The 25427-nt window shown below is 40.4% G+C and overlaps 1 protein-coding gene across 32 annotated transcripts in view; it reads left to right on the plus strand.

Moving 5' to 3' along the window:
• The window catches only part of LOC128764562 (neurexin-1a-like), a 223358-nt gene that overhangs the window by 86435 nt on the left and 111496 nt on the right, over positions 1 to 25427 (plus strand). For 21 of the 32 annotated variants that reach the window (XM_053874382.1, XM_053874389.1, XM_053874390.1 and 18 more), the window contains 7 exons: positions 5950 to 6153; positions 8353 to 8379; positions 13848 to 13970; positions 14985 to 15366; positions 16876 to 17066; positions 18127 to 18300; positions 21712 to 21831. In XM_053874382.1, the coding sequence (XP_053730357.1) occupies positions 5950 to 6153; positions 8353 to 8379; positions 13848 to 13970; positions 14985 to 15366; positions 16876 to 17066; positions 18127 to 18300; positions 21712 to 21831 (1221 nt within the window). Of the gene's footprint in view, positions 1 to 5949; positions 6154 to 8352; positions 8380 to 13847; positions 13971 to 14984; positions 15367 to 16875; positions 17067 to 18126; positions 18301 to 18385; positions 19797 to 21711; positions 21832 to 25427 lie in introns of those variants that run through there. The other 11 variants (XM_053874394.1, XM_053874386.1, XM_053874417.1 and 8 more) reach the window with 2 other exon arrangements.

Genomic DNA, 25427 nt, shown 5'->3' on the forward strand with positions numbered 1-25427 from the left:
AGAATCTGCTCAAACGTGGAATTAGAAACTGAAGCAGAAAACAGGCTGCTAGACTTCTCACAGGAAGTGTTGCATATGGCATATGCATATTTTTTTTTGAACTCTCATGCCCATTTCCTTCCTTTTAAGACTGGATGGTTTCGAGACTCTTGGCTGTTATGCACTTTTTAACAAGCGGCTTTACTTTGCGGGCGAGGCTGGCGAAGGGTGAGCGGGTGAGTCGTGGCACATAGGATGGGTCGTGGCTCGCTGCCAGCTGTTTTGATGGATCCAGATTGCGTCAGTGCTGCTACCATCAAGCAGTTACCAGCAGGCACCGGAGCTGTCAAAAGAATTAGCCCGCCATTCACTTAACCATGCATGGTGTACCACCCGGTGGCAAAGTACAGCTACTGCATATGGTCTTAGAGGATGATGGCGCTGGATTTGGAAGAACATGAAGCGCAGCTGAGCAGCGCAAAACTCTTTAGCCTATTTCTAAGGATTTTAATTAAGCCAAGCTGAGCAATTTTCCCCCGGATCCCAAATGTCTTCCTCCTTTTTGTTCCTGAACTTGCTAATTAGCCGGCGTATTTGTTTTGCGGTGTGAGACAAAGGCCGACCCCCAGATGTTTGTGAAGGTGTGCTGCGGCTCAGGCACATGTTCCCTAATGAGATATGACATGGCGGTATTCCGCACTGACAGCGCACTAAGGATGAGGGGTGGAAATCCATGGGAAGAGAATGTTGCTATGCTGCTTCATTAATCGTGATGTTGGTCCCGCTGTTTTATTTTTACCCTTCATTTTGCCATAACATTTATCCAATGTTTTCATAGTGATATCGTGTTTTTAAGTGATCTTCATTTGAGAGTTCACTTTTGCTCCGTATCCAAACTTAAATTCGGAAATTCCTGTTAAACTTGAAACAAAATATGTGAATCGGTGAAACATTTTGTTTTTCGCAAAGACTGATGGTATTTTCTCCCGGTGCTTGCATCCGGTTTTCTCCCACAGTACTCCATCACTACTTGATCGACTACTCTAAATAGGAAGTGAGTGTTTGTCAGTGCCCTGTGATAGGCTAGTGTTCTAGGGGCCCCACGTCTTTCGTCCAAAGATAGGCTCCACTCCCCTGGGCGATCTCCATAAGGACATAAGAGGTGGAATATGAATGAAAAAGTGTCTATAAATACTCCCTCCAGCTGGGGAGCACGGGATGGGGATGGGTTCCGACCAACCGGACGTAAGTGAGATTGGACGTGAGTCGATCAAGATAGTGGACACGAGGGTTATAGGTACTAGGTGAGAGTGAGATGCTGGGATTCTGTGCTGCCATAACTGTCGCACGTGTTGCCGGGCTGCTATGTAAATTGAATTAAAAAAAAAAAAGCATCTGCTGGCTGTGGTTGTAAGTACAAGTGGACCTAAGTCGAGCAGGTCGTAAGTCGGATGTTGTAGTTACCGTCAGATACACATTAGTCATACATTATTTGAAGCCGCGTATCACCTGCTGTCTTCACACAGGTTTATGCATTTATTTAAAAGGGTTGGTTTTATTCAATGTTCAATGCGGACTTCATGGTTAGTGTTTTAGAATGAAGCTTAACATCTCATAGCAGTTTCCACATTGTTACGAGTGTTTGTCACATACGTCGTTTGAGAGCCGTCTTCTGTTGTCTTCTGGAAAATGGGGAATTGGATTGGGCTTGCTGCCGTGACGCGGAGACTCATCACAATCCTGTGACATGCAGCTGTCAGCTTTCCTGCGAAGCCTGTTCTCCGCAGGGGAGACCCGAGTGCTGTCTGCCATTACTCGCGCTTGTTATGAACACAGTCTCATTTATTACTTCCCCACATCCTCCCTTCCCACTCTCCAGTAAACATCCCTCCCTGTTTTCTTGTAAAATCCCACGGAAGGCTTTTGCATTAAGCTCCACGAAACCAAAATTGTTCTCTCTGAGAGCTTGAATTTCCTGTTCAATCAGTAAGTCTGCTGTCAGTCTTTTCATCCATGTGTTACAGAGCAGGGAGGCTCCAGCAAGACGCTCTCATAAAAAAGTCATTTTTTTATAGCATATCTACTTCATTTTAACTGTTTAACAGGCAATGTCTCAGGCCTTAGACTTCAGCCTCCCTGTTTCTGAAAGCTATAAGAAGCTGTGGTTTGGCCTGGTTATCGGACGTTCATTTATGAAGTGAAGTAATGGATTGTTTTGAATTAATACTTATCTTTTTCTGTTTTAGCATTGCTTTTTAACTGACTGGTTTTAAATTTGATTTAAGGAATTTCACAGAATTGTCTAAAAACTACTTTCTCGGATTGTTTAGAATTAAAACAATTTCAGGCTGCAATAATTCAGCACAAGGAAAACAACAACCCTAACATCAGATTTTATGCAAATAAACAAATTGATAAATAAAAAATCAATAACTTTACATTAAAGGAAACACCAAGTTCATGAGCTGCTGGTCATCTCTCCGAAGCGCTTTATGGTGATCCCTTATTAAGACGATGCATACCGTACATACATCTTCAGTCAACCAGTGCTTAGCCCTGTTCAGGGTAGCGGGGAGTGCTGGAGCCCTGGACAGCTCGCCAGTCCACATACACCATTCACACAGGCACACAACTAAGGGAAATGTTTTCCATCAGTTTTTGGATCCAGTAGAACTTCTGAATGTAGTGATGGGTAGATGAGGTTTCATGAAACAATATCGCAAAGTTGACAAAACAGTGTCCTAACTTTCAGAGGCCACGAGATGGTTCTCTTTCTTTAGAACTGATGTGAGGTTTCATTGTTCAAATCCTAACATTTTACAGCAGACAGTGCCATCTGGGAAGTCCTCTGAAATCAGGTCACTGTTTCATGAAGTCTCATCTACCCCTCAGTAGCTGCATGTGTGTTTGGATGGACAGATGAGAAATAAAGATAGCATTATAGGTGAATTCTAAACCAGTGCCAGGCAAAACATTTTCCTTCAGAGTTGAATATCGCAACCATTGTGTGTATCTAGTACAAGATTAATATGCATTATATATATTCGCTTTATTTAGTTATTGTTTTTGTAGGCACTTGATCCCCCTTGACAAGAAGCAAACGTGTTTTTCATAAACATTTCTATTGCATGTTACGTTTGACATGTATTCAATAATATGTTTTATGTAAAACGTATCGCGCAGATCTACAGTAGCACATTAAGCGATCGTGTATTTCACTTGCGGCACAGATGGTGGTATCGATGGGCCACATGCAGCCTCTGGACCATTCTGTTTCCTACAAACAAATGACCACAAAATGAGATGACTGAGGTGAAGTGAGCGAGTGTTTCTAGACCTGTGCATTGTAACAAAGCTGAAGGATCAACTTAGTGAATGAATGAAGGCAGAAAGGATTACGCTAGATCCATAAATTCAAAATCTGTACTGAGAAATCGTGCTATTTATATGTCCCTTTTTACCTCGGCGAGTGGGTATATTTCCTGTGAGTCTTCAGAAGAGCTGGAGATTATCCAGGAGCAGGGATGCTATAGAGGGATGACTCAGATCGGCCACCCATTGTTCGACAGATGAGATTTTAACGCTCCATCTGTGAGTGTGAAGAAAAAAAAAACAATTGGATCATCTCAAATGTATGACTTAAATATGTGCATTATGACCTCATGTTTTAGCAGCTGGGTTGCCCTTTTTACACTGCTCACCAACGCAGCATTTTGCTTTAGTTGCCTGGCAGGACCCAGACATTTTACCAGCGAGGTCTGGTTTGTCACACACCCTTGTCATCAGCATCACACCCCAGGAGGGTGAGATGAAATTGGATTTAGGTGAGGAATGTGACGGAGTCATCCCGAGGGGAATGGATGTGACATTGGCTCAGTGTGACAAGGAAGTGGTGATGAGGTGGTGTGTGTACATTGGTACCCTATCATCCCGCAGCTCTCCGTTCCCCCCGACGACCAACTCACATTCTCTCTGTCTCAGCACTGCACGAGCACTAATGGCTTTGTTATTAGGTTGTGGTTGGGTTTCATTCCAGGAAATGCTGTTGCTCTATTCAGCCAACAATCTTTACAGCATCATAAGACTATGGCCTTCTACATTAAATACATGCACATGTTTACTTTACAAGGTTCAAAAGGGTCAATGTGGTTCCATTTAAATTGTTCTTTAGTGTGCGATTGTGTTGGCATCCTTCAGTTAGAACTGTGTAGAGCTGTGCACTTGAAAGCCTGCGAATAACATTCCGAGTCCTCATGATGGTGGATCCTAGTCTTCAGTGTGATGACTCAGAAGCTCTCAATCGTTTTGTTCTGAATCAAAGCAAGTTGATTTTTTTGAGCACGTTATTTGATCAGTATTTTTAATTAGATTCAAATGAGCTTGGACACAGAGTAGGTGGAACTTGCTGGCACAACCTAGTAGAGGTCGAGAAAGTCAATTGAGTTTGCGATCAGATAGCCGTCCCGAATCCCACCCAAATTCAATCATCCGTCCCTTGTTCTAGTATCAATGAACATGGTTCTGCTACATTTGGAGGACAGTTGTTTTTGCGTTTTGCCAATCCAAGCTAAACACAAGCCCGATGAAACTGATGTGTGCTAAACTGCGCATGCTAAACAACCCATACTCACTCCAATGCCGTAATATATTGACGTTGGGAAAGTGGAAGTGCTATACTGATACCAAAGGCAGCCTTCCATGTTCCATGTTTCACTGGACTAAAAAAAAAAAAAGAAAGAAAAAAAACTCAGAATGTTACAGTGACTAAAATGCATGGCCATTTGAGGGGCTTAAAATACGATCGACACATATTTACAAATAGAACAAAAGGAGCGCCATGCCGGAGCTCACCTAACCCCAACCTCCACCTTATGCTTTATTTATTTTTATACGTGAAGCGCTGCCTACAGCATCAGTATATGCTAGGGAATGCTGTGCTTCAATTGATAACCAAATGCCCCAGCATGCAACGCTGATATGTGCCTTCGGCATCAGTATAGGACACAGAAGTCCACTCTGCCAATGTCAAAATATTACACCATGGGGTGAGGATGGGTTGTAAAAATACACTGAGCAATTTAACAGGGCAGAACACCATGGCTTGTGTCGTTTAAATGGGCTAAGTAACGTGGTAACACAGTTAGGAATTTTGCTTACATTTAGTTTACTATACTCCACACGTAGGTTGACCAAGTGGCCAGAAACAGCCCAATAGCATTGTTTCGGAACTGTCCAAGGTGCTGAACGCTGCATTGGTTATTGTATGTATTGTATTGTATTGTATGGTTCAAGTTCCAATCATGCTCTTGTGTCCTTCTGAACTCTCTGTGCTGCAAAACAGGAAATACACAATCTCAAATAGCACATGCAGTCTTAAGCATCATAGGAGAAAAATCTGAATACAGTCAATGATGAAGCTTTTCCTTTTTCCTTTTTAAAGAATCGCTCCCTTAATCAACAAAATGTCTCCAGTGTACAAAAAAAAAGTAAAACACTCTCTAATGCAGAGGTGCATCCAAATAGCTATTTATTAGATTATACTGACATAGCTGACTGAAAATATAAATGTTGCAAAAATAGTGATTTAATATTGGGCGATTAAGTATCGTGATATTTGGGTGTATCAATGTTTTCTTACACCTCTAACCATAATGTGCTTCACAAAAGCATCATCAGCAAACCTTGTAACGGATCATTTGAGGACTCCATGTGGTGCGTTAATCCTCAAAAACCTAACTGTTTACAGTTCACCTGAGGTTTGCTTCTTGGCAACATCCATTCCATTTTGTACGGAGGATTCAATGTGATTTTTTTGTGTCCGCCTGGCTCGGATGACCTGCTATGAAGGAGACATTTTATCTCATAATATAACTAATGTGGACACCAAAGAAGAGGAAGCCAACAAAAAATATTGACAAACATTTCCTGCACTGTCAAATATATGTGTAATAATTTTCAATCTCCCTGCAGAGGCTACGATCCTCAGCTACGATGGCAGCAAGTTTATGAAGGTCCAGCTGCCAGTGGTGATGCACACAGAAGCTGAAGATGTGTCTCTGCGGTTCCGCTCCCAACGGGCCTATGGCATCCTTATCACCACCACGTCCCGCGACTCCGCTGACACCCTCCGTCTCGAGCTGGAGAGTGGACGCGTCCGCCTCACTGTCAATTTAGGTAACACAACGGTCACACACTGACTGCAGCAGTAAAGCCACGCGTCAAATAGGAAACAGATTACACTTGACGTGTCTTTCAAAATTCCCATAGCCTCACTCTCCCTTTACCCCATTCTGTTATACAGAGGATGTTGCTGTGTCTCTGTATAGGAAGAGATGCTGTGAACGCTTTCAATGACAAGAGTCTGCGGCTCTTTGCTCACTGCCAGTTGAGCACACAGATGCCATTGCCCAGCAGGGAATGCTCGCGATCCTCCATCATTCAGTATATCTGCAATTACTCTAAAGACAAATGTTCCTACCAGGCGTTCTTTCTGGAGGCGCTTTTATTACGAGGGAGCCAAATTAGCATTTATTTGCTGAGGATTAGAAGCAGAAAGAACGCGAGGACTCTCCTATTGTCACAAGCGCTTGGAGCCATTGCTTACCGAAGACGATGCACTGTCTAATGGTGACCTGCTGATGCTGCTTAGATAAACACTTCTTTCAAATAAGCTAGCAGCGTCAGGAACATACTTTTATCCATGAGGCTATATTACATGTTTTTAGATTAGCTCGGGGAGGAATCAATTGACGCCTTCAAGGTTTGATATCTCTTAAATGCGGCGCGTGATTTCCATCTTTTCTTCCTTTCCATCCGGCTGAACAGAAATGGAATCCCTTTGCGGAGTCGTTTAGCGGCGCATACAAAGCAGCGCTGTCAAGCACAAAGCACCCACTGTTGAAAACAACAAGTGCACTCGCTGACAGGCTGACGCGTCAGATCAGTACAACAGTAAAATGCCCCGTGATATAAAGAGCAAAAAAATAAATAAATAAATAAATAACAGGTCGCCGTGTTTTGTTTTCTTTTGAATTTGCTTTGACTCTCTTTAAGGGTCATTTTATTTATTTATTTTCCGATCGTCAGTGTGTGACGCCTGCTTTGCCCTCGTCCTTTAAAGAAGCAGAGCATTCCCTTCCAGGGTGGCCATGTGTTGGTCTCTGGCTGTTTGCTACCACTTTTCTGCTGCGGTTGACAACACATGACAGACAGGGCCAAAATGGGGAAGAAGGGGACCATGCAAAATATTTGTTTTGACTTTCGAAGTATCTGCATTTACAATGCTGCTAAAATAAAATGTGAAATATTTCTGAAATTATCTTTATCCACTCAACGTATTATTATTATTATTATTATTATTATTATTATTATTATTATTATTATTATTATTATTATTATTATTATTATTATTATTATTATTAATATTATTATTAATGATTTAATTATTTATTTATTTATTATGTTTTTTGTTTTGTTTTTTTTTTCCGTTGTTGAAAATAAGCCTGATAATTTTAAGGTTTCACATTTCTGCTTCTGATTCTGCTTCCTGAATTATCTGTTGTGCATGAAAACAACGAAACAGAAATATAATATGACAGTAATAATGATATACATGTAAAAATATTACTTCTGATTCATCAAGTGCAACAAAAAGTATTTCATAAATCATTCTTTAGTTCACTTCAGTTCAGTTTTTCACCTCCAAATTTCTTTCATGTGTAAGGATTACACATTTTTTAAACTATTTTTTTCTACAATAACTGACTTAAATTTATTTTTGAGCGACAAAAATATTCATAAATAAATATATATATGTATTTGTGTAGTAAATTAATGTAGTATAGTATCATTAATAATTATATTATTACTGTAGTATTGTGCTAAATTTTTATATAAAATAATGTCTTGGATTGGATACATTTTAGGGGCTATTTATTTATTTAGTTATTTTTATGATAGTTTTTGTTTATTTTTTTCGGGGGTGGGGTGGGGTTTATTGAATGCCAATGAGAACAATTGAGTGGATGTTGCCTAATTTTAATGTAATATTTTCCAAATCCCCACTGAAAATGTTCACCTACAGTACATGACCAAAAGTATCCCCTTACTGGCTCGGTTTGACGCTGACTAAAATCTGCTGCTCTCATGAAAGCTCACTCTTTACGATAATTCCGATTGGCTTTTTTTAACTGACTTAAAGTGCTCTGTTGATATTCAAATTTTTTACATGGCCGGTGCGGCAGCTGAGAGCCTCAGAGTTTCAGACAGTGTCCATGTGTGTGTCCCCAGAGAGGTGGACTGTCTGCTTTTATGATGTCTGCAGCTGTAACATTGAAAGATGAATTTATCTCTCATCTATTCTTCCCCATCTAGATTGTATCAGGATTAACTGTACCTCCAGTAAGTTGCTGCTCATGTTTCTTTCTTCTTCTGTTATGCTATTAAGTTGCTGGATAATTCTGAGTGATATTAAATGCGACTTGCACCTTGCAGTAATAAACTGTTGTCTTAGCTGCTGTTATGGTTGCATAAGACGTGGCAAACTGTATGTTTGCTGAATAATAAATCATGTGGAGGAGGAACAGGAGCGGTTGCTAGTAAAACCTTTTCATCCATAAAATCAAAATATAGAAGTATAAATGCAATTCGGGACATGCCCCGCGCTCCTCTTCTCATTTTACGTTCATTTCACTTCAGAATGTCACGCTTGTTGTAAATTGATGAGGCAATGCAAAGAGGAGGAAATACAGAATGTGATTTTATTATTCTCATTAACCTGCTTTACAGAGCAGAAAGAAAGGGATGAAGAGAGCGGCAGTGGGAATGGATCTCGTGTTGTGTGCCTCTGTGTGGGTTTGTCTGTTTGAATGTGTCTGGGTGCTCCAGCAGGGAGGTAACATAGCAATATTTTGGGAGGTAAATATCCCTGACATTTATTATTCAGGAGCCCTGATGAATTAATAATCACTTCCCTGGTCTCATAATGCACAAACCCTCTTCCTGTTTAATGATTCTGTCCGGAATACTGTCAATAGGAGAAAAATAATAGAGAAAGGGAGACAGTTTAATGGTCTCGCCTGGAATATTCTGTTATTCCCAATATTTGTTCTTTGTTTTGGAAGTGTTGTAGTATGAGAAGGTCATTGCCTGACAGGACAGAACACCCCCACACACAGTAACGCGACCTCCAGACAAGTTGAACCGGACCATCTTAACACCTTTCTAAATGCTAAATAGTACAGTTTCCTCGCGGTGGAGTGCACGCCTTGTTTGTGTATGTAAATGTAAACACCGAGCTCTAATTCCCACCTTCAATACTTGAAAAGGTCAATGTTGGTTTATGATGATACCACGTGGTAATATGGATGCGCTCGTCTTTTTCTTTCTTTTTCTGGAAACACCTCCATTGTGCGATGATAATGGTGTTAGAAGGTGACCTTATATAGCTACTTCGGGCTTGAAAATAGAACCAAGATTACTCTGACTTTGACCGTGGCGCTGCAGTTCATGAATGGATTTGAAGTAGATTGAAATACATAATGTGTTGGAGATATCGAAGACGATTTTGAGTTGAAGAAATATAAAATAATACAGTTAAATGCTGTCAAGTTTAAAATTGCCATTTTATGGTGTAATGCATAAATTTTTCCTTCCATGGCCTCGTATGATTCTAGTTTACAGCGATTTTTGTTTCGTTTAAATATCAATAAATATTACATAACTTCATAAATGATTCAAACACTAACTTATTGATGGGTAGATGAGGTATCATGCAACAGTATTACAGGGTTCATGAAACACTGTCCTAATTTTCAGATGCCACTAGACGGTGCTCTTGGTTTAAAATTGATGTCAGATTTGAGTTAGTTGTTCAAGTCCAAACAGACAGTGCCATCTGGTGGCCTCTGAAAATCAGGAGACTGTGTCATGAAACCTCATCACCCCTTCAACACTGTGTCGTGAAACCTTATTTACCCATCATGACAGTAACTGCAGGATAATGTTGCTAGCACATGCTCAGGCCTCCCTTCCTCTCAATTTTGCCTTTATTCTTCCCACAACAGGAGAATTTGGAGTGTTTTTATGTCTATCTCCGGGTCATGAGGGCCATATTAGACCCACAACGCAGTTACACATGGTCCATTGCTAAAAAATACCCATTGCCTTTCCTACGTCCCAAGCACTGCCAAGTCAAATTCTATAAATGTTAATCCTGTTTGGCCAAATTTCAGCCAGATCTGTGTTTGAGTTAGAAAATATCTGGACTCATCCTGAATGGACAGATTTAAAATGTTAAATACATTAAATTCAAATTGTCATTTCAGTTTATTATCGAACAAAATATGTTGGCACAGAGCAAATGTTTCACCGATAAATAAGGTCAGCAGTGCATTTTTGTTTTGCACTCTCGTGCACCAGCTGTGTCAATATAACCAGGAGGAGGGTGTATTTTTAGATCCTTTAGACCTTCTCATGATCATTCAACAGATTCATACTTTGAACAACAGTGTAAATCATTATTATTATTTCCTCGGTGAAATATTCATTCTCCTTTCGTGTTATTCCCGTCCTCTTTCTTTGTGCCCATGTTAATGAATGTGTTTTGTCAGGCACCGCGGCTCTGGTCAGCTTGGTGGATGAAGAATTTCAGCACCGACTCAAAGAACACATCACTGTCAATTAGGGTCCTGGAGTCCCTGCGGCTGCCCAGAGCTGTCTGTGTTGAACGCTGCCACCTCCACTTAAACGCTGTTAACAGGCCCTGAATGACATCAAGCAAGAACTAGGGAAACTAATAATAAATCTGAAAAAATGTGTAGAGCAAGTGATAGTAGTCATTTTCTGAAACGGATAACAGTCAAGCAATACAGCGGGTATCAGTAGATTTATTTATTTTTTTATGTTTTGATTTGTGTTTTCCCTCTTTGTCAAAACTTTATTAGAATTATACATTTGTCATGTCCATTTTGAATGTACTCACACTTAGTCATTGAAAACAAATGCATGTTGTAGGAAAAATGGCTACTAAATATATATTTAAAGGAGAATATTAAATGTAAAGACACATTTTTAGCAAATAGCTGTATTATAAATGTAGTTTCCTCTTCATCATGACATGTACCTGAAATTAATTTTACTATAGATCTGGTAAAAGCATTTGATGTTACATTCATTGTTCATGCATACATGTTTGTTTCTAAAACATAATATATTCATCAAACAAGATGTTTGCTAAATCTTGTGTATTAAACAGGGTGTCGATGAATTACAATGTTTTGACACAATAACTCAGTAAACACATGAAATAAAAGTACATGATTAATTTAATAAACTGAGCATCGAAGAGGAAAGAAGAAGAAAGGAAAAATAAAACAAACACAGATGTGTGTAGATGTATACACTCACAAACAGAATATTAAGGGGAAGTTGAACCGTCACATTTCAGTCTGACTCCACCCCACTATGGGCGGATATTTATTGTAAACACACAGCTTGTGGTTGGCCAAACAAAAAGGATATTTGAGGGAACAATAGATACTTCTTTGACAATGGACAAGTTGCACTGACTGAAATGGAGCTCAGTGATAGGACAGGTTTGGCCCAAGTGCCTCAAAGTTTGACACATCTCACTCCTGGTTGTTATTCGGCTGGAGCTGCAGATTCCACTGGTAATACAGTTAAACTTTGAGCTAAAACTGTAGAGCGGAAGCAACAAATTGTCAGGGAGACATTGTGGTTGGGCTGACTCTCGCCTGTCGAGGGCTCTGAGATCTGAGCGAACCAAAAATGTTATATTTTGTGGTGGGACTAAAATCATATGCCCGGGGCTGGGCGACACGTGGCAGGTGTGTGAAGCACAACACGGCATAAGCGGCACGCAAACCTGGAGTGAAGGTGTGTTATGATGGTGCTGTCCGCAGTCTGTGGGAAGAGTGACTAAAAGATGGGTTGGATGAATGTGGACAAGACGGCTCCAGGGCTTTTGTGAGAAATATGATGGTGCATGAAGAATGGAGAGAGATTTTGGAGTGCTATATATGGGTGTGTGTGTCTGTGTGTGAAGGCGATTTGTGTTGTAGAGTGTGTAGCGAAACGATATTTGGCAGGAACCTGAATAAATGTGCTGATAGGGCTGAGTAGAAGCGACAGCTAGATGAGGCATCATGAAACTGTTTCGCAGGGTTGATGAAACAGTGTCCTAGTTTTCAAAGACCACAGGATGGCGCTGTCGGTTTAGAAATGGTGTGAGGTTTCATTGAATCCAAACATTGTGCAGCAATACAGTGGCACTTGTGGCCTCTGAAAATCAGGACACTCAACCTTCAATACTGTATCATGAAACCTCATCACTAGTGACTAGATATCAGTGAGTAGACAGTGGTTTCCCACAGAATTCAGTTTTATTTCCAGTGTAGTGTGCAGGGATTATGCTGTTGTAGACCATCAGTGAGGGAAGGGAAACAGCACGGAGCATGTAATAGGGCTTGGAATTCATGCCGAATTATGGTTTTATTATTTACCGCTGCAATAAACATCTTTAATTAAAAAAGCAGCGCATCCCTTGAAACAAACACGCGTAGCTGAAATGACACACTAAACAGCAGTTGCGAGTGAAGTGCTGTTTTAGCGACAAAACCTCTCCCCAGAGACGAGGTTTGGTTTCAAACATTTACCAGGACAAATGGAGACGGCAGATTAGTATCGATTATCACCATCCACGGCTTGAATAGGATTTACATGTGTCCGACATGTTTGCTCACTGGAACGGCATTGATCCGTCCTCGGTTAGACGCATGATCTGTGACTTCGTGGTTTGTTTATGAGCAAATAAAGGCAGCTGTTTGGTCAGAGGAAGTAGTCTCAGCGCACTGCTGAGGTTGATTGACTGGATAATTCCATTTTATTTGACGAGCCCCAGCCACGCGTCTCCAGGTCATCGGGCCATGACGAGAGGATCCATCCCAGTGGATAGATCACCATCAGTGGGCCACAGATGACTGGACACTCTTCTGGCTGGGCCTTTAATAGCCGATGTGCTGCGCTGTTGCAATGCCATTGTCATTCCAGCCACAATCTCTCATTAAAGAAGTCGCAATACGATGCTTAAAACAAATAGCAATGAATCCTCTTGTCATTTTATGTCCGTATCTATTCTCTCATATCATGGCATTTTCAGATCAGCACTTTGAGGACGACGATTATGAAACAGACAAAAAAAAAAGGAAGAATAATTAATGAAATTAAGAAAAATAGCTTTAAACTTGACAGCATTTTCTTCACTCATAGACTGGTTATGTTTCCGCACAAACAAATAGCAATTTTAATTGTCAACATTTTGCTTCACTTCTTGTCTATATCAACCACTGGTCACCCTTGCAGTACAGGAATATATCAGTAAATAATGAATATTAAATCTGTTCAGTATGAAACAGAAGTCTTCGATTTTCAATGATGATGCTTTCATTATTATTTTTAACATTTCTTTGTGAGTGTTATTGCTTTTTTTCCCTCCTAATATTGGAAGGCTGGTGACGACGGCGAACGTGTCTTGGCTTCAATGGTTGGTTGAAGCCGAGTCGAACAATATTCGTAGATACTTGCTGCCACCAAGTGGTGTGAACGCAAAACTCAGCGGTCGCAGACGTTTCACTATTGAAGCGGGTGTGCACTAAATTCAGTTCAGATTTCTTGGTAGATGCGACTGGTCTCCGCTCAGTTGAGGACTCAGAAGTGTTGCAACCTGTGCAAGTCGAATGACCTTTTTTTATGGACTTTTTTTTCTGTATTTGCTTTTATGTTCCTGCTTCTTTTTGTGTGTACTGTTCTCTCTGTGCATGTTTGTTAACCTGTGTTTGGACTGTTTACAGGCAAAGGTCCAGAAACTATTTTTGCTGGTCAGAATCTAAACGATAATGAGTGGCACACGGTGCGAGTGTTCAGGAGGGGGAAGAGTTTGAAACTGACCGTTGACGATCTGCCATCTGTGGAAGGTACTTTGTGATCTCCATTCATGCAACCAGCCAGCATGTTCCATAACAGCCTCACTTGTACACAACAATACTGTCAAACCCACACACACACACACACACACATTCAGGAATGTATAGTCAAATGATACGCCCCTGACTAGTAATAATAATAATAATAATAATAATAATAATAATAATAATAATAATAATAATAATAATAATAATAATAATGTAATTCCATGGTGATGGGGGTGGTGATATTCTAGGCTTTGTGGTGGCGAATGTCAGTAGGGGTGCAAGGGCATCCTGCTGGTGCTTGCTTGTTCACCCTTCAGCTGTCTCCTAACTGGTTGGAGGCTAAAAAGGTGATGCAAGGAGAGAGCAGGGTTGCTGTGCTCTGCAGGTCAGCTGAGATTTCTCCTGAAGGGAAGAGAGGGGGGAGTGGATGATGCTCTGACTGTGCGCTGCAGGGTCTTTTCACTGGCTGCGGGGAGGTGTTTATACCACACAGTTTCTTTGGTTTCACTTTAGAAGGAGCACATGATGGGGTCTCATGGTTCTGCATAAGGATAGGATAAGAATCTCTTATAATTTTATGATGATTTTATGATACTTGTCTTGAGCCTCAACGGTAGGGTGGTAATACTGTAGCTGATCATCAGGACGGTTACGATAAGATATTTTTTGAATAAGAAATTGGGGCAAATATAAGATAATTGTGGCACAGTTCTGGTGAAACTGTGGAGCTTGCAAGATGTGTCTCTGTGTAGCTCCATTTGATCATGTTTGAACTCTCTGAGTTTATTTTCATCTAACAAAGTGACAACTTTTTTCAAATTAAGTGTAAAAGTTACATGTTGAAATACAAGCTGACATCAAATATGTGTACTACCTGTACTCTACTACACGTAGCAGAGTACAGGTAAAGGGTAATAACATGTATTAAGCACTATCGGTTCTGTCCTTGCATCTGTGTATCTGTCCGCCATTGCCGAAACACTAACTCTCCCACCATTCCCCTTCTGCTGATCCAAGGTCAAATGGCAGGTGACCACACCCAACTGGAGTTCCATAACATTGAGACAGGCATCGTGACTGAGAAGCGCTTCATGTCCATGGTTCCGTCCAATTACATCGGCCACCTGCAGAGCCTCTCCTTCAACGGCATGGCCTACATAGACCTCTGTAAAAATGGTGACATTGACTACTGCGAGCTTAACGCCATGATCGGCTACAAGAACATCATCGCCGACCCCGTCACCTTCAAGTCGCGCGCCAGTTACGTGACGCTCACCACCCTGCAGGCGTACTACTCCATGCACCTTTTCTTTCAGTTCAAAACCACGTCATCCGACGGGCTCATCCTCTACAACAGTGGGGATGGGAATGACTTCATCGTGGTGGAGCTGGTGAAAGGGTAAGCTGATATCAAGGGATGCTTCAGTGGCTTGTTCATGTGAAGACTAACAGGGATGATGTCAGTTCAAAATAATAAGAAGAATAAATCACTAAAAGATGATATTCATGATGAGTCATGCTTGAATATAAACCTAATAAAACAAGAGAAAGAGAGATGTAAACCAAGCTGTCATTGGAAAGTAAGCATTAGTTTTTAAGGACAACGTGGCGGCTGTGCAATGACAGAATTTCTATTGGAGAGGTGTTTTGCAAATGAGGAATCTTTGTTGTGCATCCAGAACCACAAAACCACTGCAGCGAAACGCAGCATGATCCCTCTTTATTCCTGTTTTCCTGTTTGTACCTCTGAAATACCTGAGGCGTAACCTCAAGACAAATCACCCCATTTTTTTTTTTTCTTCCTCACTGACAATTTCAACAAGTGACCAAACAAGTGTCATCGGGTGACTCGGCTGTCAAATAAGGTGCTCGAAAAAAAAAAAAAAAAAAAACTCATTCCCGATTACAGTCAAAGTGGTAAACAAGAGTAAACATTTGTATTTTTTTAAAACCTTTATTTGTGTTTTTTGTTTACAATACAAAAATACAAAAAGAAAAACAACAGAGACAATGAACGGTTTAAAAAAAAAATACTAAAATTAGTTTTTAAATAGTTAATAAAATAAGTAAATTAATTAATAAAAAATATTAACGTACCATTCATATATTGTTATGTTACGAACAGGCAGAAAAACAAGAATTAATGTAATAATAATAATATTAATAATAATAATAATAATAATTATTATTATTATTATTATTATAAAAAAGTAGAAAAAAGAATTAATGAAACAATTCACACAATGAAAAAGACAAAAGACATGATGATTTTTATGTCTCAGAAAACTGGATCAAACCAATAAACCAACGGCCCCTCTGAATATGATTTCTGACAACTTTTTCATGTCATTACTTATTTACATTCCTCCCTTATCACCTTCATGCCAGAATGTTCACTGAAAGAGCTTTTGGCTATTGGTGTGACTTTAATCTTCAGGAATGCACATAAAGTAGCCGACATAAAAGAGAATCGACGGCACAAGGACATGTTTTTGACGCTGAACTGCCGCCATAAAACAGTCCTCTTTTAAGCAGCGCCCGAGGTCAAAGGTATTAATGAATGTGGAAAACATTAAAGTCTTACATTTTAATTAAAACGCGTGTGGGAATCGTAAGCTGCCCATAAACCAGGATTTAAGGCCAATTTGTTCTGATTTGCCGAGCGGCTGCACTGTCTGATAATGGGACGTATCTCCACATGACTGAAGTTGCTTTCATTAGCCACTTTTCGAAGTTTCCTTTTTTGTTTGTTCTTCCATTGTTGCCTTCTATCATGGGCGGTTGTGGTGGTAACATGTTAGAGCTTTACATGCCAGAGCGCTCTCCGCTTCATTTAAGCACTTGAATCTGTTTTGGAACATTGTTCTGGTGTCATTTTTTGATATTAAAGAAAAGCCATCTATTTCAGGTACCTGCACTATGTGTCCGACCTCGGCAACGGAGCCCATTTGATCAAGGGAAACTCCAACAAGCCTTTAAACGACAACCACTGGCACAACGTCATCATCTCCAGAGACACCAACAACCTTCACACAGTCAAGATCGACACCAAGGTCACCACCCAGACCACCACCGGAGCGAAAAACCTGGACCTCAAAGGTGAGAGGCGGCGTGGATATATATCCGGTTATTACCATTTGGGGTCTCAAGGCAAACTGCACCTGCTATCTCTTCTCCTGCCACTCAAATGCCCTTGAGCAGGCTCCTTAATGACCATCTGCTCCCTCAGAAAATGAATGCTAAGCTGACTTCCTTTGTATGAAGTATGAAGGTCACCAGGCTCATTCACATGTTGACTTTCACACACACAGAAAGTACTGCCCATGATCACAATACTGTGTAATTGTTTATTTATTCCTCAACTTCTGAACTTCTTTGGACTCATGAATAGCTATCATGTGCCATCTCATTTATTTATTTATTTATTTTATTAAAAAACAGTTGACTCTTTTATTATTATTATTATTATTATTATTATTATTACACTGGAATTACACTGGATCATTATTATTACACTGGAAAATGATGGTCAATTATATAAATAATAAAAGTGCACTACAAATATATACATGAAAGTAATGTCTATGTGGTGACATGGATGTTTGGTAAGAAACTGCTTAAAAAGAGTTTACTATAATAATTTACATTTACACTGTTGTTAAACTAAAAAGAAAGAGAAATACACAGAGGTTGCAGATTCTGAGGGACCTTTCAAAAGAGAAAATGAAAATTAAATATGCTTCTGTTGATCTAAAAATCAGCATCAGTTTGCCAATATTAATTCATGAGAATGTGTTGCTGCACTGATGGCTCGATGGCTTCAGTTTTACAAGCCAATTGAGAAGGATTTGTTTTGCAATTTATGATGGAAAAGCAGTGTCTTCCTTTTCAAATGTTCTCAAATGACAGTTGAGTTGGTGAATGTAATGCAGAAAAGTCATCTCTGCATCCAAAGTAACTCCTCGCTCTGAACATTGAATTTCATTTACATCAAAATTATTGAAATTATTGAAGATGGTAATATACGAAATAGTCTAAAAATATTTTCAGAATAAAAAATCTCTGTAAACAAGAAACGAAATCGAAATACGTCATTGGGTATATTGGCCACTAGGGGTCGTTGTTGTTGCATTCTAACACTCTGCTCCACTGTCTCCAGGAAACCTCTACATTGGTGGTGTGGCTAAGGAAATGTTCAAGGAGCTTCCCAAACTTGTCCATGCCAAAGAAGGATTCCAGGGTTGTCTGGCGTCGGTGGATCTGAACGGCCGACTCCCAGACTTGATGTCGGACGCTCTGGACTGTGTAGGGCAGATAGAAAGAGGATGTGAAGGTGAGTCGCTGAAACAAAAAGACGGTGAGAAGACTTTCAGGTTAAGGGTGGCACTGAGGCACGTTTGAGTTCTGCTGCCTGTTCACTCCCAACATCAAGACACACAGGCACCTGTGACACCTGTAGCTGATGACTCGACGTCCATGTCGCGGCTGTGTTGGAACGCACCAAGCGACGACACCCCACCACAGGCGGTGGTTTCTGTTTCCCTCGCCCATAATCTGATTAGTTCCTGTGCCATATTTGTGCTGCCAGTGATATCCCCCCTTTTATTCCCATCAGTGTTTTGTGCCACGCCTGCTTGCACGATGTGAGAGTTTGCCAGAAGCGATCCTCTTGAATAATGTATGAGGCCTTTGTTGCTTGCATGAATATCATTTGCCCAGTCTAATGTGTTCCCCATATCCACTGACAATATTTGATTTATTTCACAATGTCACTCATGGCTTTCATTTCACAATTCACACGCTCTTTTCTATTGAGTGCACCACTTCTGATTTGTTCACGTTACGGCATCACATGGGTAATCAAATTTAACGCTCTGTGTGGCGGCGTGCCACACTTGAGGTTGTTCTCAATGTAAAAGTATTTTAAAGTCACTCGCCTCGAGCCAGGGCCGACAAAAGTGATCCGTTTTTTTTTGTTTTTTTTTTGTCAAATACATTAAACTGAGCTGTTTGTCCGGGGCAGACACACTGGCATTCAAATAAATGGAATTCATTTGCACCAAACCCGGTGCTTTGCAAGAGTCAGGAATATATTCAGCGCAGTAGTCGGGACCAAGGACAAGACCCTGCTGAATACAGAACTGAGTTCATATTCAGTTTGGTCTCGGACTCACCCCACTCGTTGGTTTTGGTCTCAACTTGGTCTCAGGTCCTCAAAGTCTTAGAGTGGGTCTCTGTATACTGTCGGTCTCAGGTGAGGTGGTCTCGACTACACTATAAGAAAACAGCTAAGTCAAAGGACAAAGCTCTCAAATTATGTTTTTACACACATCTATATTCACAAGATTCAAGGGACATGTATGAGCTGAAACTACTGAGTCATCCAGGAGAGGCTCAAAGCAGAGAAGCTGGTGGACACCAGGTGAGGTTAATGGGACAGTGTCCTTGTTTTCCCGAGGCCACTAGATGGCGCTCTTTGTTTTGAAATGATGTGAGGTTTCGTTGAATTAGTTGGTGAAGACTGAACAGTGCCATCTGGTGGCCTCGGAAAGCCAGGGCAGTGTTTCATGAATCCTCATCCACCCATCACCAGCACACATGCACTTGTTATCGTAAACATGATAAAACAAGCGGCTGCGTTTTCTTTTACATCGCACTGATCTTTCTATTCATGTGACGGCAAAAGCTCTTCGCCCCTCTGCTCTCGCTCTTCTCTTCTATCTCCCTCCTCTCGCCTGTGTCTCATGGTGTTTTACTAACAGCTGCTATACTTTTCCTTCCCTATGATTTTGCTGACAAAAGTTGCATTGATGAAAGCTGACTTGCAAGGTAGATAGATTGTGTGTGTCTGACAACGTGTGAGACCCCGCCCCCAACCCCCCCTTCTGCACCTGCAATGCCTCGACTCCCACTTGCCCCAACTCTGCCTTCACTGTCCACATGCCCTTGAGCAAGGTGACTGACCAGTTGGACATTCACCCACCAACCATATGGAAATGACAACAGTCCCATGAGAATACCAGGAAGATCGCGGTCTTGAATGGAATTCTATGGGGTCACATTTTATTTTTCTGATTCATTTCTTCATGTTATTTATTAGCATTTGCTGCATGTACTAACTACTGAGCCATATTGTTGTCAACATTGTCTATGTTAAACATAGTCATGCATGACACATCATGTGCATGTTTTTTTTTTGGATTAATAGATTAGTGTTTTTGTTTTTTTTTGTTTTGTTTTCGCAAAATAACACAAATTTATTCATCCACTTCTGACGGTTCTTATTTCAATTGCACCAGTGTTTACTTATTTTTTATAAATAATTGTATAAATATATTCAATGTAAAATAAATGTATGCTTTTAATATTTAATCTGTCTGTTTATAATTGTTCTCCTTGACAGCAAAAATACAATAAAATTCAAACATGGTATATCAGGTATTAAAATGGCAATGACAATGTGAATTATTTTTATTTATTTATTTATATTTATATATGTATTTTTTAACCATTCGTCCATCTCATTTGCACACTACCTGAGAAGTGCAAAACAAATCAACAAACCAATAATACTGGGGAAAAAAATGCACCAAATGCACAGAGGAAGTTTAAAATTCTCTTTAACCAATTTCACAAACTTGATGAAAAAGTTTACAAACTCACAAGCTTGTACCTACGCCTGAGAATCATGATCCACAACTGACAGAACACGTGCCTGAGTCCTGAACTGGCTGACGCTTGTAAATGTGTTCTATGCTGTTTTGTAGTTCCCAGTGACTGTACATAGATTTTTGTTTTCTAAAATGAAATAAATATAAGCATTAGCATTGTGTTATTTAAACAAAGAATGTTGATGATGGGATAAAGAAGGCAACAACAGCTGAGGAAGAAGGGAAAAGAAATGGATATTTCATTGTTAACACTTTAAAAAAAAGTGCAAATAAATAAATAAATATACATAAAAAAGCTGATAATTAAGTACCCAGCGAGATTATGCAGACTTGACCTTTGAATAATGAGGTGATGTTTTGGGTGTTTCAGCTTCCATTAGTGCGTTTTGTGACATGAAAATAGATAATCATGGAGACGCCAGACCTTAAGGGACGACAAGTAACAATGAAGCATCTAAGAAATACAAAATGAGAGATCACCATAGTGGGAAGACAAGCATTTGACCACTAGTCACAATCATGATGAGATATTTTACCTGAATAATATTCCAACGCTAGAGACAGTTTTTAAAAGGCATTTTTCCTATGCACGTGACTTTGTGTTTTCTATGTCAATAGAGACATAAAAGTGATTATATGGGGAGCTCAAAATGTCTCTCCCTCAGGTGTGCGATATTCCAAATGAATAAAAAGTGACGACCACCATGAGCTGTTATGTATTTGCTGCTCTTACTCTTTTTGTCTTATTTTTGTATCAGAGAACTGAATGAACAAATCCTAAACAAATTCAACGGTAATGTAAACATCATTTGAAGATGTCACGATGTGAAGATGTTTTGAAACTGAATTCTGACACATGACGGTGGATTTGACACGCAGGCTGGTTCAGTATAAACTATGCTGTTGGCTTGTTTGCTCAGCATACGTTTATTTACTCTGCGTACGCCTCTTTTCTTTGCAGAAAGCTGTTGTTTGTGTGTTTTGTGTAATGTTCACTACAGAGCGCAACAAACCGCTCTGGCATCCGCCAAAAGAATCTGTCCAACCAGTTGCTATTTGTCTCCATCCTTCAGGCCCGAGCACCACATGCCAGGAGGACTCCTGCGCCAACCAGGGGGTGTGTCTTCAGCAGTGGGAGGGCTTCAGCTGCGACTGTAGCATGACCACATACGGGGGACCGCTGTGCAATGACGGTAGGATGCTTCAACTGTTCCCAGCAGCGGATGTTTGCATGAAAGTTCGATGGATTCACCACTGGAGGGAGCACACTCCCCTGCATTCTGCCATGATAAATCACGACTTACAGTACACAGTCTTGTATATGAATGCATTTTTATCAGCTGCCGCGCACTGGATCAACACGACATGTTTCAATGCGACACATTATCTCCACCACGTGACATCGGTTAAAAGTTATGAGCCATTAATCTCTCTTAAAGACAGTTAAATGAGGATTTGGTAGTGTGTTCTCATTAATGCCGGGCTACAGAGGAAACTAGGGTAATGTCTGCTCCACCTCGGAAAATGGGCTGCTCTCATATGCAAAACATGCACAGGGGATGTTGTTTGGTCATTATTTTCTTCTGCAGCGGCTCACGCAGTGAGGGGTGGATGTGCATTAGGAAGGGAAGAATGGAGTGGGCACAGGAGGAGAACTTTTGTCAGAGTTAATGGATTCTGTGTCATTTTCATCGGCCTGAAATGATTGAAATTTGAGGGACTGTGATAAAATACTGCACTTGTGATGATGAGGATGCTGATGCTTATTGATTCCTGATCATATATTTTGGAATATGAAAGAATATGGTGGTGCAATATTGGATTTGCATTTGCATCACATGTGTTTAGGTTGCAGGGTTTGAGCTCATTTTCTGACTTGGATGCTTATGTTTAATACAATAACTAACTTTTTTTACACAATAGCTGGAGTTACATACATACATATTGGAGTTAGGGCCTGTGGGCCAAATCTGGCCCTTCGAGTTGTTTTTGTTGGGGCCCGCAACAGCTTTAATATTTTGAGCAGGCAGATAAAAATGCACGAGAAACTAGACCACTATGTCAAAGCTTCAATGTTCGGTGACAGTCTTCTTGTCTGTAGATGTCAGAAGTGAAGAATGTGAAAACTGGAAGGACGTTTTACGAAAATAGTTTTTCTAGCCTCAACTTTTTCCATCTTATAATTTCTATCCACTAGTACAATCTCAGTCTACTTCATCATGGATGTGTCGGTGATGAGATTTCGATGTATAATATGGAGCAGCTGGAATTGGTGCACTGGAAAATGTTCCTTTTTCAAAGTTTCCATACAATAGATCTGTGTTTTTATTCATGTTTTTCCCATAAAGACCCAGCCCTAGTACAGAGGTACGACAAAAGTAACATGCTTGGGAAATGGAGTATAAAGACAGATACATTATGCTTGATATAGTCTCCCAGTTTAAATAAATGAAATGACATGGATATTAAAACACAGTCAAATACAATTGTATTTTAAGATAAGGAATTAGTGATTGGTAGATGTTTCATGAAACAGTGTCCTGATATTCAGTGACCACCAGATGGCACTGTCTGCTGTAAAATGTTTGGATTTGAACAACTAATTCAATGGAAGCTCACATCATTTCTAAAACCAAGAGCGCCACCTTGTGGACACTGAAAATTAGGACACTGTTTCATCAACACTGCAGCACTGTTTCATGATACCTCATCTACCACCTCAACTACATTGTTTTTGGAGGAGAATTTCCGGTTTGGTGCTGATGGTTAAGTTTGTGCTCACAAAGTGGAGAAGATGAAGGCAAACCGATGATTCTCATGGATGTGGTAGATGAAGGACACAAGAGGTGACGGTGGTGTGGCTGAAAGAACACTGAAACACTGAAAGATACTCACAGAAAGTGCTCTGCCGAGGGGGATTTATTATTATTAAGTGAAGATGAATGAATGAAGATGAAGATGTTGGGGTCTTTTTTTCTGTACTGTTCATCTTGGGGATATTGACTCTTTAAGGGATGAATCTGTGAGGAAAATGTCATCACCTTCACCTTCACCTTCTTCTGCCGCTTATCCGGGGTCGGGTCACGGAGGCAGCATTCGAAGCAGGGAAGCCCAAACTTCCCGGTCCGCACAAACCTCCTCCAGCTCTTCCCGGGGGATCCCGAGGCGTTCCCAGGCCAGAGTGGAGACATCATCTCTCCAGTGAGTCCTGGGTCTTCCCCGGGGTCTCCTCCTGGTAGGACATGCCCGGAACACCTCCCCAGGGAGGCGTCCAGGGGGCATCCGGATCAGATGCAGTCAGAAAGTATATGAGTGAACTCTGACAGATTCAAAATGACTTATTGAGCCTGTCTCCACTGGGCAGTTTTTTTATCTTTTAAAGCAATTCAGTACTTTGTGATTGTTCTTCAAGTACGACATAATGAAAGTATTTCAACCTCTCAGGAAAGTGCTGCACCTATCACTCGGGGGCAGTTGTTGAAATGATGACAGCGATGTGAAAACAATGGTCTCATCATCTCCCCGACTGCGTCCACAGTGATCGGCCAGGACTCGTGCTGATTACAGACACTGCGTTTTCAGGGAAACCATCTGCCTTTGGACATCATACGATTTATTCTTTTAAGATTAACATCAACATCTGTCGCCTGAGGCAGACATACTCTCTCATTTTAATAATAATAATAATAATAAAAATAAACTTAGAAAAGTTCTGCTGTGATAGCACCTCTATCAACAAAAGTCCGATCAACACTTTTTGACCTAAATAATTGGATTTATTACATTTATTACTTTTAATCTCTGCCATGCTGCACGCACACACTGACTCCTGTGCTCCTTTTACAGTTCTATTTGAAAGTATTTTTGCCTCCATCTGACCCATAACTTAGATTTAGATTTTTCCCACTGTGTAACTGAGAAGCACTGTCGTGAAAATAATAGCTGTTAGTATGTCCTGCCCAGTGCATATCACATTACACATTATTATTGCTTCCATCAGCATTCAAGGAGGCTCTGACTTGAAAACAAGATGAAGGAAAACATCCTTTTTCTCCTGAACATCACTTGCATTATATGTATTAAATCAACTTGCAACAATGTTCCACTGGCATCTAATGCCAATTTCAACCCCCCTGAAGCGGACATGGTGTTTAAAGAGTTAAGAATGGAAGACAAGTTCCTCCTAACCACGTTTGAAACTGGTGCGAGACAAATCGTGACCTCATTCATCTGAAGTGTAATTAAACTTTTAACAAGAGCCGTAAGTATATAAAATGGATTCATGGAATTGGATTTATCTGCTCTAGATTACTTCAGTGAATGTGACTGACGTCTTATAAATGCATACAAGTGCAGGGGTTAAAGCATTAAGGATGGATTAGAATTGCTTCTGACTGACCTCATATGAAAGTGTTCAGAAACGTTGTCGTAACCTCACTAGATTAAAGTACTTATAATGGATACAAATGGTTGTAGAACACAAACACAAAAGAATTGCATCACTTCCAAGTGAAATAACACTCATATTGATGGGTTTTTATTTTTATATTTTTTGAATCTCAAAGTTCAGTTTGTGAGATTTCGTCATGTAAAGGCCAGAACATTGTTGTGCTGGATGCTTGCTAGCTTTAAAACTATTGTTATGTGCTCTACTTTCCGACCAGCCTTGTGTGCGTGTCAGGGGTCTCGACTTGAACTGTTGTCTAGACGTCCTGAGGCACTCGGCCTGTCGTTTCCAACTCTGAGTTTAATGCACCCGGACAAAAAGAATGGTGTTTGCTGTTGGATT

This window comes from Synchiropus splendidus, chromosome 9 (assembly GCF_027744825.2).
Source record: "Synchiropus splendidus isolate RoL2022-P1 chromosome 9, RoL_Sspl_1.0, whole genome shotgun sequence".
Classification (NCBI taxonomy): Eukaryota; Metazoa; Chordata; class Actinopteri; order Syngnathiformes; family Callionymidae; genus Synchiropus; species Synchiropus splendidus.